The sequence below is a fragment of the Anopheles arabiensis genome, chromosome 2 (assembly GCF_016920715.1).
Source record: "Anopheles arabiensis isolate DONGOLA chromosome 2, AaraD3, whole genome shotgun sequence".
In the NCBI taxonomy this organism is placed as follows: Eukaryota; Metazoa; Arthropoda; class Insecta; order Diptera; family Culicidae; genus Anopheles; species Anopheles arabiensis.
Window position 1 is genome coordinate 82,764,419 of NC_053517.1, and position 16,455 is coordinate 82,780,873.

General features: G+C 44.7%; 1 protein-coding gene and 1 non-coding gene across 2 annotated transcripts in view; both read right to left on the reverse strand.

Annotated features, from left to right (window-relative positions):
- Nucleotides 1-16,455, reverse strand: part of LOC120894616 (lysosome membrane protein 2) — a 48,280-nt gene that overhangs the window by 13,159 nt on the left and 18,666 nt on the right. Inside the window, exon 2 of the mRNA XM_040297325.1 lies at nucleotides 5,497-5,814. Coding sequence (XP_040153259.1) covers nucleotides 5,497-5,626 — 130 coding nt within the window. The 5' untranslated portion in view covers nucleotides 5,627-5,814. The remainder of the gene's footprint in view (nucleotides 1-5,496; nucleotides 5,815-16,455) is intronic.
- On the reverse strand, nucleotides 5,128-5,309 carry LOC120899235. Its single transcript, XR_005739038.1, has one exon. It is a non-coding gene; the product is annotated as a U12 minor spliceosomal RNA (small nuclear RNA).

Consider the following 16,455-nt stretch of genomic DNA (forward strand, 5'->3'; position numbering starts at 1 on the left):
CTTCACACGAGACCCACACGCTGTTGCGGTTGTATCAAGGGAGTGTTTGCACGCCAAATGGCCTATCAAATTACCCCCGCCTTCTCTGGTGTTTCGATGGAAAACACTGCACACCTTGTGCAGTTCAGTAGTGTGAAGTTTTCCAGAAGCAAAGCGTGTGTCTGTGTTGAGAAAGGTCTGCACGCGATCGTGGTGCTGGAAGAATCCAGCACCACCACCTCCTGCAACCAGCGTTCCATATGGGTCAATCTCGGTAAGGTAACTACTATCTTTCGCCTTGAACGGTGTCAAGTTAAAGCCGACCCGCACAGGGGTACGGTGTGGTTGTTGCTGCAGCCTGCGTGTGACTCTTGCACGCCATACACACCATCCTTCGAGAAGTAAGCAGCAGGCATAAGGGGCTGAAAAATGCAACCCGTGTCTGCAAAACCTTTCGGCGCAATGGCAAAACTGCAACTGGTGCGGTGGCATCGATCGATGGTTAAACTTATTACGTAAGCTTGGCGCTCGCGCGTGTGTGCTGTACGGGGTTGGACAGAGCATTTTCTACCGCACGATCTAAAACACCAACCAACCCACCTAGCCCAGGTTGACCGGTTTGTTTTTCTCGTCTCCTGCCGGACGATACGGTGCTCTCACCGGTTTTAGACACCGGTCTTTTAGGTTAAAGCGTCAACCCGATTAGACCGGTGCCGGTGGCCGGTTGGCAAGAGGGATCGAAGTGAGCGGTATGTTGCTCAAGAATTTCCCTCCATCCATGAGCCGCTTGGGGGGGCGCATAAATGGATTTTGTTTACGAGTTGTGGTTTGTTTCTGTTATGCGATCGTTAGCTTCTTTCTAATAAGTTGCAATGCGATAGGTGAAAAAGGATTTCAGTGAGGAGAAGGGAAGATGTAGAAACTGCACAGCTACACACACACACACATAAAAGTGGACAAAATTATGGTACTTGTACGAGGCAGTAGCAGTGGATTGTATGCTATTCATGCTGTACTTTGACCAGATGACATTTAGTCCTTCGAACCGGATTACTAGGCAATGTTGATTATATCGATATTTTTCATCATATCATGATCATTAGTTTATTGTTGGGCAATTGATGTGACCATCAAATCATTGAATGTGTCAATTATGTCATTTCGCTTTGTTTTTGTGCATTTTGACATATGAAAGCATTTACATTAAAGGTTGCCGAACTACGACCTGGGAGCCAGGGTGCAGTAAATGAAGACATGTTAAACTAGCATACGGAATAAATATATTGATTGATTTCTTTTAATTCTGATCTTTTTGGTGTTTTAAGTTAGAAAGTTGAAACGTCAGTCTGTGTCAAAGAAAATATTAATCAATAATAATATTTAAAATACTTTTAGTGTTTTGGTAAACATCTTTAAAAAAAGTTTTCAACGTCACTTGACAATATTTTTTTCAACTACAGCATTTCTCAATTATACGTGAGCTATCTGGATTGCACTAATATGATTTTTTAATACATTTTTGAAAGCTTTCATCCAAAGGATGGTTTAGCGCGAGGGTTTATATGGAGTGTAGACATAATTTCAGTTGGCAACTGTCAAATTTCATGTAAACAATTGGCGAGAATCGCATAAAATATATCTCCCTGTCAGTTAGAATTTTTTTTATACTAACTAGTTATTGAATACATGGATGTTTTAGAAGATCTATACATTTTTTAAAGATTTAAACATTTCAGAAAAAAATAAGTTGAGAAATTGACTATTTACGAGTCAGATTAAAATAATATGCGCTTAATTCGTTCTTTTTTGGGCCATATAACTTGTTAACAAATTACATTGAAAGAAGGCATTTGTATTTCAATATTAAAATTATTATGAATTTAATACCTGCAGGTTGTAATCATTATTTAAAAAATATTTGGTTATTTCTTCATTTGCTAAACGTAACGTTGCAAAAACAGCGTTAGTTTGAACCAAAACGACCAATCTACCGAAAAGTTTTAAGATCATCCGAGATAGCGATCTTGATCAATCACTATTTATTTCATTCTACAAAGCAACACTGCTCGAAAACTAGAAATCTTCAACGTCAATTATTTGCCAGCCCTTGACGTTTAATAGAAATTTAGCAAAACCACACACGAATCCACTCTATTGAACATCGATTGCTAACACAGTGTGCAAACACACAACCCACTGGCCCAAGATGCCCGGTGATCGATTGCAATCGCTCAGCGTGCCTAAGCGCATGACGACACAGGCAACAGGAACCTGATATGGCTATGTCAACAAAGCGAAACCTGACCGTTTTGGTGGACAGTTTTGCGTCCGTCGGAGAAGTCCATAGTTGCACGTCTCGGGACGGGACGGGTTTCGCTTGTCGATTAAATATTTGCCCAATAACGTTCATCATCAACCTCATCATCATCATCCTCAGCTGGACGAACTTTGACGCACAGCGAGGAGAAACAAAAAAAAGGTTTACAGGCAGCAATAATAATGATCAATCGTCATTAGCTGTAATTTGTGCATGAGACGCCCAGCAGTCCCGGCTGAAATGGAGTACTCAATTACGCTTGTGCGGGCTGAAATCCGAACCAGAATCAATCGTTCAAGCGTGTGTGTGTGTGCGTGCCGCTTTCGAAGGACCCAAATCCGTCTGCACTGTTTGCTCGCGGACTCGCACGAAGGTCAATCGGGCAGGTTGGTAGGTTGGTACGCGCGGGTACGCGCGTTCTTCAGTTAGCGTATGTCGGCTAAGTCAATATGCGGCCAGACCGGACCGGCAGCGAAGAGCGAAGAGCGCAAAAATTGCCCAAATATCCGGCTCAAGCTCCGAAAATGTGATCATCTAAATATGATTCTGTGCGATACTTGATGACGCGTACCTTCCAGCGGCGAGGAACGCATATGGAATACATTTCTTTCTCCTCACTGTTGTTCGCAGACAGCGGCCACTGTTGAGGAATATTTAACGCAAAGAAGACAGAACAGAATAGAAGCGTTAATTTAATTTTTCGGATCATGGTACGAGGGGGCACCAAAGAGGAGAGGCACATATGGGCTAGCGTATGTTGATGCTGCTGCTGCTGATGATTTGATTAGCGTTCTCGCGAGTCATGATCATGTAACTCGATCATGAACCAATAAGCACCGAGGTGCAAACAAAAAAATTGGGGGGATTTTTTCCACCATTACTTCTGCTCCTTCGCAGGTGTAATGTACTTGCCGCGGGGGGCGGGTGTTTGGTCCAACAAGAAAGATGCTATTTCATCTTAACACTTCGTCCGCCTGTAAGTGTTTGCTTCCCATTTGATCTGGGGGCTGGAGCGTGTCGGAGGACTATCGCAGTCGCAGCGGGATCTGGTGAGTGATCGTGGTTTTTGCTCAATGATCAGCGTTTCTTTTTTTTTTGCGATGCCCGATTAATTGATTGCATGAATGAGAAGGGAAGGCAAACAACATTGTGTGGATTTGAAAGGCGATTGAAGGGACAAGCTGCTCCTCGGCATTAGCGTCGGAGGTAGAGCCGTAGAGCAGAGCTCGTTTGATGTCCGTGTAATGACACGGTTTCATCGACGGAGCGAGAGCAATTCCCGACGATCGCCAATCGAGTTTCTGCCGCCTGGTGTCGATTTTCTCCTGCGGGCACCACAAAGGGGGTGGTGACCACCGAGCCATTATACAGCATCTCGAGCGACGAGTGATGTCTTGATTTTTATAACCAGCACTACTCGTCACACTCGGTGTGTGTGTTTGAGTTCAGCTAATCACGAGCACGAATAGGTTGAGGTAGAGTAAATGCTTTTGTCTATTAACGGGTGCACTCGGCGCTGGAGTTCCCTCGGGGCTTAATGTGTTGGGATTGAGGGTGGCAATGCAAAAACTGGGACTAAAATTGTAGGGAAACGGTAGTGTATTATGCCTTCATCACGAACTACTTGGTGGCTTAGATAAGTAGGTGCTGAAAGGGTGCCCTTTTTCTCCTTGAATAGGCCATTGACATTTTGTAGTGATTAATTACGGCTAGAGCTAGATGATTAGCAGGGTTGAAGGAGCTGTTTAGCATGTCTAACTGTATCAGTGTGGATATTTGAACTGTTATATGAGCAAATGGAGAGTTTTACATGAAAAGAGAACAAAAAAACGTCAGTTAAAACCACCGAAATATAGGGTTGACAAATGGGGCAGATTGAATCGTCCGTTTCTGTTTACCTATTTTTCCAATAGGAATGTTCTCTTTGGATGACTTTCAGAACCTCATATCTGTAGTTCATTTATCTTTGATTATCTTTAGCATTTAATCGGGTTTGAGTGGAATTGTGTAGTGAATTTTTCAATTACTAGGTTAGTTAGACTTTGGAACTCAGCGATTGCCATACGTAATTACTGTAATGGTGGTTTATGTGATCAAAACTAACTATTTAGATCTCACTGAGAACTCAACAAATGTAATAAAACTGCTTTTTATCTATTTACTAAAGTTCTTTGCAAATTTCAGTACATCTAAAGTACAGTACATTCAAGTACATCTGATTTAAAAATGTTTGATTATGTATCATCCCTAGCGAATGATGCCTTTTTTGATTAATTAATCCAAACAAATCCAGTCTAACATTTCTTTTCATAGTTGTATTGTCTTGGCACTTTTAGACCACTTTTAGGCAAGAGACAACAGATATTCGTGGAAAACATACAACATTAACATTAAGAAATCATCCGCAATCGTCAATACTTCGGAACTGGAATCGGAAGAACTGATAGTAGTTAGGTCTGGGATACGCGTAGAAAATTTATTTTATTCAATAAAAAGAGAGCAAAAGAGTCAAACTGACAATAAGGAAGTCGGTAAAATATTTATAGTAATGAATGCAGTTAGAGAATTTTTTTTTTAAAACCTTGACAAAATTACAAGAAAAATCATAAATTATATGAATAATTTGATATTTGTTATTTTTTTCTATTACTTTGTTTTATTTTATTTATTTGTGTAATCAAATATTTGTAATATAAGGTCGTGCTGTAAACTATACCTCTACTGTTAGAAAGATTATTACTCTGTCGAGATATCGAAAAGCTGTGAATATTTAATTCTTAAATACATTCAGTTGAACTTGATTTAATCTTTAAAATTGAATGAATTTATGTGAGGCAGATCGCAACACTCTCGAGCATCCTGCAAAGTAGGCAGGACAAGCTCGAGGACGACCTGTGCCTCTTCAAAAATACAGCCTACCGAGCACGACCCATTGAGCCGCACCCGCTAGTTCGTAGGCAGAGCCAAGCGTCACCAAGGCCCGTAATTTTCCTTACTCATTAGTTTAAGGCACAAATTCGAAAGGAAATCCCGACGCGCCCTTTGTCCCATGCCGGCAATGCTGCTCTAGCGATGCGCACGCGCTGCTCCCCAAAGCATAACAAATGTTCTAACGCGCGTGCACCGTTGTAGGGCTTCTATTTTTAAACGCACCGTTACATCGCACCAAAAGATAACAAACTTAGAAGGAAACCACTTACTGCTGTTAAACTTCGCTCCCTGCGAAATGAGCATCGATAGCGGCGTCGGGCCGCCCGGGCTTGGCGGCAAACCAAACAGCTGATTGCTAGCATTCTGTCCCACTTTGAAGTAGTTTTTGTGCAAGCCCATCGTATCCGGTGTGGTTGGGCAGTGGGTCCGTTCGCACTACGGCGTCCGACGGCGCGGGTCGTTGTTGGCGCGGGTCGCGTTTGACCTTCGGTCGGCTGCTGCGCCAAAGGGTCGCTGTCGGTGGCGGTCGGCTCGTGTGCTGCTTGCCGGCGGTGCGCATCTACTGCTGGTCGGGGCTGGTTTGCGATCTGCAAAGGAGAGCCGACACAAAGCGGGGAGAAGAATAATTGTATTAACCGGCATCACAAGGGTGGTTGTGTGTTAACATGTGTTTGATCACGGCTGAACAAATTGTAATGATACTGTGTACGAATAAAGATGTGAGGAACAACATTGCCGTAATTTTGGTTTAGCTCCATTACGGAGCAGTAAAGTAGCAAAATATCCATACAAATTGTAAATTATTTAAATTTTTATTGCGACATTATTTTCGTTTGTTTCGTCCTTACAGCATTATGGTTTCCTGTTTGCATTGGTTTGATTTATTTACACAATATCGTTTAATTTAATCAAAAACCAATTAATGTTCCCAATGGGCATCCTTTTTATAAGTTAATTTACAGAATAATTACAGACCAGGAAAACAGTGTCATGTGCAGCTGCTCGGGCTTATAATCAACAACTCGTGGGTTCAAATCCACCCTGAAGCTGAAGTCAACCAAGATAGAAAAAATAATTTTCTCGCGATCACAATCACAAATGAATTAATTATCATAACAAAGTGCGAAGATGATGAAAACAGATATCTTAATTGTTCTATAGAAAAAAGCAACTAAATACAAAACATACTTCTTACGCCCGCCCATCATTTTTGATGAAAATTGTACATCCCAAAAGTTGTTATTATTATCATCGGACCTTGTTTGTTCTTTGATAAGCCTGAACTTTTTGCATGATCAAACAGGAGATAAGAAATTCACATAAGAAAAGAAAAGTCCCAACCAAGATAAGAAAGATTGATGCCTCCCGGAAGATGGTGCTCCCCTGCTGTTGTTGGTACCCTTATCATATCCCGTTCTCAACCGACCGCAAACCCGCTACAACCGTGCGGGCACGTCGCTGAAATTCAATGTCATCACTCTCGTGCGCGCCTTCATTACATAACAACCTCTTCCCCTACCCGGCGTGTGGTGCCTGCTTGCTTGCACACACACACACCTTATTGCCATCGTCCTCCAGTGTTTGTGATCGCACCCTTTTCCGGCACGTGAGAGATCAGCCAGGCTGTGGTGTGGATGGGACTGATGTGGACGTCCGCGGAACGCACAGTTAACGCGCCACGGTTATGCGTACATAAATTACCCTTTTCTCTTTGCGTTTGCAGGTCGCAAATCGGCGCGGTACAGGTCCAGGCAAGGACCCCTACCACACTGACCAACAGGACACTGGCACGCACAAGAGGTGGCGACCTTGGTTTGTTGTGAGGACAAAGAAATAACATCAGCATAAAAATGATAGCCAAACGAGCGCGAAACTGGCCCCTCTCGCTCGGGTGGGACCGGACGCGTTGCAGTATTGTTATTGCGGGCCGCTGGAGCCCGGTTTGGGGCGGTTTTGAGCCCAGCTTTGGGGTTGGTGTATGAAGACGTAAAGTTGACACTCTCTTGGTGAAGTGTGACATCCTTGTGTCGTTGCGTGGTGCTGCTTTCGTCGGTGTGTAGGAATTGATTTTGTGACACCATGCAGACACAGACCAGGTACGGTGCAGGTTTGGAATGGCTTAATTTTGTGTCTTTTCTTCCCCATTTTTTTTATTTTCTTCTTCAGACCAGCCTGTCACAGTTCAAAGTGCAAGAAAATGTGAGCTCTTTTTGTGCAAAATTTCACACACAACGAGATTGAAACAGAGAGAGAGAAGTGAAAAGGTCAAATACGGCAAGGACCGGTTTCCTGTACCGTATACCGGGTAGGTGTTGGACCGATACAAGTACCGAGACAACCACGAACAGGCCGCGTCGCGATAATTGTCATGCAGGAGATTATAATTTTAAGCGATAAGTTTTACAGTTTTATTCCCTTCCCTGGTGATGCCTGGTGTTGGTGGTGGCTTTCAGCAGCAATACCATTTATAACAATTTCTCCACCGCACCGCCAGTAGTGTAGGAGCGGAGAACTGTCTCTTCAAGGGGACGCTTTTATTGTACAGCCATGTATGCGTGCTTGGCTCACAATTGCTCCGTGATCGGTGACGATCATCATCGGTCTTATTAGGGTGAAGGTGAAAAGTTTTGCTTTCTTTGCACTACACGTGAGCCGTCCGCTTGAGAGGACCATGGCGCCAGGTTGACAAAATCTCATCTCGCCAATATGTGGCAATTAGTGTACCACGATGCGGGTGACGTCCAGCACGGGAGGGAGCGAGGCGTGAATCTTTACGAGGTGACTCGTCCCGTTTTGACCGGAGACAGCGCCGAGTTGAAGAAGGGCGAAGAAACGCGACCTTGCGTCGAGCACTTGCGCTGAGTTGTCGCTCACACGCACACACACAGAGTGTCCCGTGAGTCGCGCTCGCTTTTAACCGGCCAAGATGTATGTTCACGCCAGATAACCAAAGCGACGAAGCAAAGGCAAAACACTCCGCTCAGTTGTTGCTACTGGTTAATTAATTAATCCTCGTTTTTTGTTTTTCTGCCATTACGGCTACAGCCATTTTCGAGCGTCTATGCGCAAGCGAACTCTTATTACACGCAATACGGACCGGGACGCCGCAATGTGGCTGCGATTTGATGCGCAAATTAAAGGCACGGAATATCCCAAACTAATTTCGCAGGTGCAATATGGTTGATTACCGATGCTGATGAAGAGAGCAGCAAAACGAGGGTTGCTTGCGAAGAATTTTCGTAGAAGCAGTGGGCAGTAAGTCTGCCAGGCGGTGTAATGATTTTAGAAACGACGCAATACCGGCCCAAAAGGGCAATGTTGTGAAATGTTTAGAACGTGGAAGAACGTTCATTAGCATTAGTTGCACGCATTAGTAAGAGTCGCTGCAGTGTTTTGACGAATTTGCGAATAAATTAGACTTTATTGCCGAATTTTCTAGAGTAATCTCTGGTTTGCTCAATGAAATCTCCTGAAAATGACGTCACTTTGGTACTAAGAAGCCATTTCCTCCTTCTAAGCAGCTCACTTCTTTTATATTGACCTTGTTTTAATGCAGAACTAAACACGCCACCTATTGGCAAATCACTCAAGCTACGCAATACTTCCCTCAATGTCACACACACACATACGGCGCTACAGGATGCGCACCTCGAACGACCTTTTTGGCGTTTCGAATTTGCGCTAGTTTTGCAAATGTAAACAATTTCCGCAACGCGACCACACGCACATGCGCGAGTGGGTGGCGTGTACCGCAAAACCGGCGGAATCGATTGCGTAAAGGAAATCAAAACCTCACAGCAAGCGTGAGCGAAAGAGACGGGGAGCAGAAACCGAAACCAAAACAATCAAACTAGAATAAGCAATTGGCGCTTTTCGCTTGTTCTGGCCATCATTATCAAGGGAGTGCTTCCCACCCGCACCGGCCATTATGCACATTGGAGGTGGCCACCTTGAAGCCTTGATACGCGCGTGTTTAACCTTTGCCTGCGCTTTGGCGTCGTTTCTAGTCGTGTGCTTAGCTGCGGCTACTAAGCACGGGTACGATTCGTTACCCATCCGACAGCGCGTTTATGCTGTGCGGTTCAGTGCGTACGGGCCCGTGTTCTGAGGTTTGTTAGGCGTTTTTGTGGTTGCGTATCATTATTTTATGTTTATTGCGTTTCCAAAAAACCCAGAAAAAGGTCTGATTTCGACACGAGAAGCTTTTTATTACACTTAAATGTATTTGTTCCTCTCAAAATTAGAGTAATCTCTTGTAGGATGAAGGTTAAATGGTTAACAGAAACATAAAATGTATGTACTGCGTGGATTCGATTCGACTTCCGCCTGTGAGCAAACTTTGCAGCAGAACGAAACGGAAAGGATCGGTACGCAAGTATCCTTGAGCCGCAACGGCCGTGTTAGAATGCTCCAAATTGCGTCTCGATGGTGGAGCCGAACCTTCTCGCTTACCGGTGGCCTACAAAAACCGTACCAGCAGAGATTACATAAGCGTCTCGGCGCATCGGCCACACATACCATCGGCCAGCTGCCAGGCGCAATTATTGTAAACTTGATACTTGAATGGCAAGGCTTCAAATGCGTTTCGAAGACGTACGTTGGGAGGTGATGGAAGAGGAGCAGGCGCCCACCACGCATCGCGCCAATCGCCGATCAATCGCCCTGACCATAGGCCATCACACAAAAAAGGCCTACCCGTGGGGGCCTATTTTCCTTCAGTGTGGCCTCCTCCCCGCGCTTGGTGGGCTTCTTTTTCGGCAAATTCGTGTCGGCAGCCCCACACCCAAGCCAGCCAAGACATCGATTGCGCAATGATAATTAGGCTTATTATTATTAACCGTTCCATGTTGCACCAGCACCAGCAGCATGTGCAGAAAGCCATCCATTGGCAATAGACCGAGGGAAGAAGGGTGGAAAAGCATGCGTGGTAATCAGAACCATTTGCCAAACAACTCGATGTACACTCTGTTGCCTCCTTTTCTGCCCCATAGCGAGTAAGCGAGCGCGAGGAACGAGTTTTCCTTTCGCTGGCGAAATGAGCTTTGCTCCACATACGCGACGACCGCGCACTAACCTCCCGCCAAGCGAGGGGGAGGGTGGGCAGAAGAAATGCAGATCACTCGGGCATGGTTGTAGCGTGTGTGTGTGCGGTTGCTGCAATTATTGTTAACACCTTTTTTCCCCGTGCCACCCTGTGAAGTGGGTGAATTGGTTCGGTGGAAATCCCGCTGTTGCCTAGGAGGTGCTGTTTTACGGTCCACCGACTTTAAGGGACAGTGGGTGCAGTTTTGTCAGCGCCGACGGGTGGTTTTGTTGCTAAATGTTTGCCATTTTGAAGGGTGAGAAATGGGAAATGGCGTTTGCCGTAGGAACTGAACCATTGTTGGCCATCGTTTTGAGTGCATTTGCATGATTTTGGGGCTTTCTGCAAGAAGTGCAATGTTAAACCTTCTATTCAAACTGTGATCGCTACATCTTGTCGTAATATTATGAATATGGAAGGATATTTTCAAAGCTAAGTTTTCATTTATTATAGATCCAAGATTTGATACTTATTTCGTGATCTTCATTGAGATATCCAATTATTTCTGAACAATTCCATTTATGTGAAAGTAAATTGTGGCTTTTTGGACCCATGAATTGCGATTAGTATTTATATGGATCGTAACTAAAGCTTTAATGATAATACGGAACTTTTTTACTTGCATTAAAAGTTGACGCAGACCATTGACTTCACGACTGCTCGAACGGTTCTAGGAGAATAGATACAAGGAATAGTTTTTTTCCTAAAAGATGTGAAGGACGCAATAAAGCTCATACATTCATCTGGTAAGCCTTCAACCTTCAAGAGCATCATGAGACATTGAACTTAACTTAACTGAACACTTGCTGAGCACTAAGTGATTTGAGTGAGTCGCTATTAGATCTGGAAGATGTAGAATATGCCATAACCTATTAGTAGCATGGTTTTGAACGTTGCTGTAAGTGACTTAAATTCAAATCTCAGTTTTCATATGGTTTTTATACGTCCAAAGTCAAACTAAAGGCTTCAAACCAATCAGGTGATGTTTGAAGCCTTCAAGCTTCTTAGCCTGAATAAGAGAGTAGAGGACCTAGTCCTTTTAAAATCTTCTATATCAATGTGAAGCATAACTATGAGATTAGATACATAAAGCGAAAGATCACGCCGAAAAATTCGCCCTATACGAAGCCGACGACTTGCTCAGGCTCCCGATCTGCACCGCGGTGCAATGCTCCAACACCGTTCGATTCACACACGAGAAACGTTTGCACGTTCCAATTGAACCCTGCAATCAGTTCTTCAGTTCGCCGGTGCCGGGGCCATACCATTCAAAGAATGTGTGCACTTTCGCTTTCTTCGCGCTCTGTCTTGGCGGTGCATGCGGTGGTGTGTGCGACCTGAATGTGCGAGCCTCAACACACTCACACCGACACTTACCTAACGCCATCGTTCCAATTAGGAGCAACAAATCAATTGTACCGCAATGTTGCCCGGCCACAGCACCACATCACGATCGGTTCAAATGTGTGCGGTGTACGGTTTGGACTTGGACGTCCCGAGCGATTTAACCTCTGCCATCTGACGAAGCGCCAGTCTGACAAATCGGACCATCAAAAGGGCGAAAACGAATGCAGTGCGGGGGGCGATGTATGAGAAGCGCAAGCAGTGATCGTCGCGAGATCAAATCTCACACACCCCACCGGTGTAATGGTCGTACGCGCGCGCTTGAAACAGAAGAAGCTCCGTCAGGGGTGGGTTTGGGTGGGTGTTTTTTTTTATCACAAATTTGTATCTCATGTTGAACGCATATACGCACGCACACTCGAGCGCGCAGACCAACCGTGAAGCGAAGCATACGCCAGAGCACCGAAAGAAAGAAATATAGAGAGGGAAAAAAACACTACATTGTGCAAACAAATGAAATTTGCATAATTGATGATGGCTCAGCTGAATGTTTGTGGGTGGATTGGGGAAGGTAGAGGGCGCAAGGGTTGGTAAGGTTTCGTTATTTATTGTTCTCACACACTTCCCGCAGCTGAACGCGCACCCGTACGGTTTTCGATTGATTTTGGGTGATCTTGGGCTTGTGGTTGGTTGTCTGTCTGCTGTTTTCCTCTCGTCTAAGACAGTGGGCGCTAAACAAACGGACTGAAGGAAGATGTTTGTAATCTTTTATCAAAACTCTGCACACACACACACACACACACTGGGAGGGATGTGCGAAATTTTATTTTCAATTAAATATCCATCCAACATTCCGTTTGCTTTATGCTGTCAGCATGTACCGCCGCTTCCTGTGTGCTGTGTCCAGGGCAGCAGCTCCACTGCACAGGTTGGGCAGGTTTTATTAGCTTGCCAGCCTAATGAGCCGAGGTTAGATGCGTGGCTGTTTGCTGCTGCAAGGTGTACGTGTTCCGTTCACACCTTCACACATTTGCGCATGCGCTCGATGCGGATCCGCCGCAGCGCATTTGTGTGGTGCGCACAAAGTATAGGTGTTTACAGGTTGTATTTTTTGTAAAGGCATGTTTGATCCTCAAACATCGTCTCGATGTTTGGAAAAAAGATTGTCCGCGTGTGCGTGTGTTTGGATTATCTGTTGTTTGATTTTCAGAAATGTAAAATTACGAAATGACTTGCAAAATTCAAGGTAAAACACTTCCCTACGATAAAGCAAATTAATAAGAGATATAACAACTGAGGATGTAACGTATATTTTGAAAAAAAAAGAAACATTCTTAAAATTCGTATTACAACATAAAGAGAAAAATAAGAATAGAACATATTATACGTGAAACGATTGAACAAGAGACAATGACAAGTAAAAGGTGATTTGACAAATGTAAATATTTTAAATATTTTTACAATTATACAAAACAGCTATGAGGTACAGCCGTCCCTTATCAAGAAAGAAAACCATACAAGATGAAGAAGAAAGGTATTATACCAAACTGAAATGATGAAATATTCAAACAACAATGGAAGTAGTTGAAAAAAAGAATGATAAAGTATAACAAAGAAACAAAACATAGTAAAAGCAAATAACGAATGATAAAAACGAAACTTTTATAGAATATAAAAATACAAAACAAAAACTAAAAAAGACAACACAAAATAAACTAAAAACACAGAAAATAATAATAGAACATCATAAAACTATTTGCGAATAGGAATAAAATATAATTGAAATCAAAACCAAAGAAGCCTTAAACATCGTTCAAAGCGATTAAACTGTAATAACCAAGGCAAAACAAAAATCATGTAAAATTCTACCAATTCTACTCAGCCGTAAGTTTGTCCAATTAAACGACTATGAAATGTCCATAGGAGAACCGCACATCTCGTCACATTTTATTGGCTAGTGGCAAAAATGATCTTGAACGTGGTTAAAAATCAACGCCCCCGACGAACGATCGAAGCTGTTTCCATGTGCTGCTTGCAATTAGCACGCTCCACAACACGCGATTACGGCGTCCTAGGCTGTGCTGCAATCTCACTCGCTCGACCCACCTCTTTTCCGCGTATTTTAATCCCTCCTCGTGCGGCATGACCAGAGTGACCAACGCTCGCAAGGAAAGCGTTTAATTGCGTGACCCAGTGCCATGCTATGACTTACTGGGTCGTCCCGGCCGCTCGGCAAATTGTCCACCGTCACTGCAGAGCCGCCGCCACACACCGGGCAAGAAGCTTGCTGCATCATCCCAGCTGCGTAGGGCAGGGCCGGTACAACGTACGGCGATCAATTAAAAAGCACGTTGCCCATTTGTTTTGCCGTTTCTCTCCGTTCGGCTTTGCTCCACAAAATACGCTCATCGATAGGGCTTCTACGCGGATTGCGATGCCCTTCCGTTTGACCCACCTAGCGCGAAGGTTAAGCGGTTCCGGTGACAGATGCGAGCGCGTTCGTCTCGTAGTATTTTTTTGTTGTTCCGCTGCAACACAAAGTTGCGCTCGCGTCCGTTCTCCGCGTATGGAAGTTGTAGCGCGGGGCCCTCACGACGAACCTTGGCATAGACATCGGCCTACTACTGCGGAAAAGTGCGATACTAAACGGTTTCGATTTCGAGCTACGATCCGGTCTATCGCAGCAGATGCAACACGAGCAACGCCATGTGTAACGGACTAATAAAACGACTCTCACACTTACACACCTCCCGTGAAGGGGATTTGTTTTTGCGTTCCGCACTGCACCGCATTGGCACTGCACTATTCTCACCTTGGTACGATGGAGCGCGGGCACGGTGCAGCAGTCGGTGGCGGTTGGCGGTGGCACCGTTGCATTGGCCATTGCGATCGAGTTGCAACCGAGCGGTACATCGGGTGCAGAAATTGCGACGCGCAGAAGGCTGCAATCGCGTTTACCAACACTGCACTCGATCGAGGCTCCACCGAGGCTGCCGCAACAGTGTGGCCCTTCTGGCCCTGCTTGCCCAAGGAGTCGGCTCGTTCCGGCCGCGGCTACGACCAGTGTACGGATGGTATGTACTGCGTGGATTCGATTCGACTTCCGCCTGTGAGCAAACTTTGCAGCAGAACGAAACGGAAAGGATCGGTACGCAAGTATCCTTGAGCCGCAACGGCCGTGTTAGAATGCTCCAAATTGCGTCTCGATGGTGGAGCCGAACCTTCTCGCTTACCGGTGGCCTACAAAAACCGTACCAGCAGAGATTACATAAGCGTCTCGGCGCATCGGCCACACATACCATCGGCCAGCTGCCAGGCGCAATTATTGTAAACTTGATACTTGAATGGCAAGGCTTCAAATGCGTTTCGAAGACGTACGTTGGGAGGTGATGGAAGAGGAGCAGGCGCCCACCACGCATCGCGCCAATCGCCGATCAATCGCCCTGACCATAGGCCATCACACAAAAAAGGCCTACCCGTGGGGGCCTATTTTCCTTCAGTGTGGCCTCCTCCCCGCGCTTGGTGGGCTTCTTTTTCGGCAAATTCGTGTCGGCAGCCCCACACCCAAGCCAGCCAAGACATCGATTGCGCAATGATAATTAGGCTTATTATTATTAACCGTTCCATGTTGCACCAGCACCAGCAGCATGTGCAGAAAGCCATCCATTGGCAATAGACCGAGGGAAGAAGGGTGGAAAAGCATGCGTGGTAATCAGAACCATTTGCCAAACAACTCGATGTACACTCTGTTGCCTCCTTTTCTGCCCCATAGCGAGTAAGCGAGCGCGAGGAACGAGTTTTCCTTTCGCTGGCGAAATGAGCTTTGCTCCACATACGCGACGACCGCGCACTAACCTCCCGCCAAGCGAGGGGGAGGGTGGGCAGAAGAAATGCAGATCACTCGGGCATGGTTGTAGCGTGTGTGTGTGCGGTTGCTGCAATTATTGTTAACACCTTTTTTCCCCGTGCCACCCTGTGAAGTGGGTGAATTGGTTCGGTGGAAATCCCGCTGTTGCCTAGGAGGTGCTGTTTTACGGTCCACCGACTTTAAGGGACAGTGGGTGCAGTTTTGTCAGCGCCGACGGGTGGTTTTGTTGCTAAATGTTTGCCATTTTGAAGGGTGAGAAATGGGAAATGGCGTTTGCCGTAGGAACTGAACCATTGTTGGCCATCGTTTTGAGTGCATTTGCATGATTTTGGGGCTTTCTGCAAGAAGTGCAATGTTAAACCTTCTATTCAAACTGTGATCGCTACATCTTGTCGTAATATTATGAATATGGAAGGATATTTTCAAAGCTAAGTTTTCATTTATTATAGATCCAAGATTTGATACTTATTTCGTGATCTTCATTGAGATATCCAATTATTTCTGAACAATTCCATTTATGTGAAAGTAAATTGTGGCTTTTTGGACCCATGAATTGCGATTAGTATTTATATGGATCGTAACTAAAGCTTTAATGATAATACGGAACTTTTTTACTTGCATTAAAAGTTGACGCAGACCATTGACTTCACGACTGCTCGAACGGTTCTAGGAGAATAGATACAAGGAATAGTTTTTTTCCTAAAAGATGTGAAGGACGCAATAAAGCTCATACATTCATCTGGTAAGCCTTCAACCTTCAAGAGCATCATGAGACATTGAACTTAACTTAACTGAACACTTGCTGAGCACTAAGTGATTTGAGTGAGTCGCTATTAGATCTGGAAGATGTAGAATATGCCATAACCTATTAGTAGCATGGTTTTGAACGTTGCTGTAAGTGACTTAAATTCAAATCTCAGTTTTCATATGGTT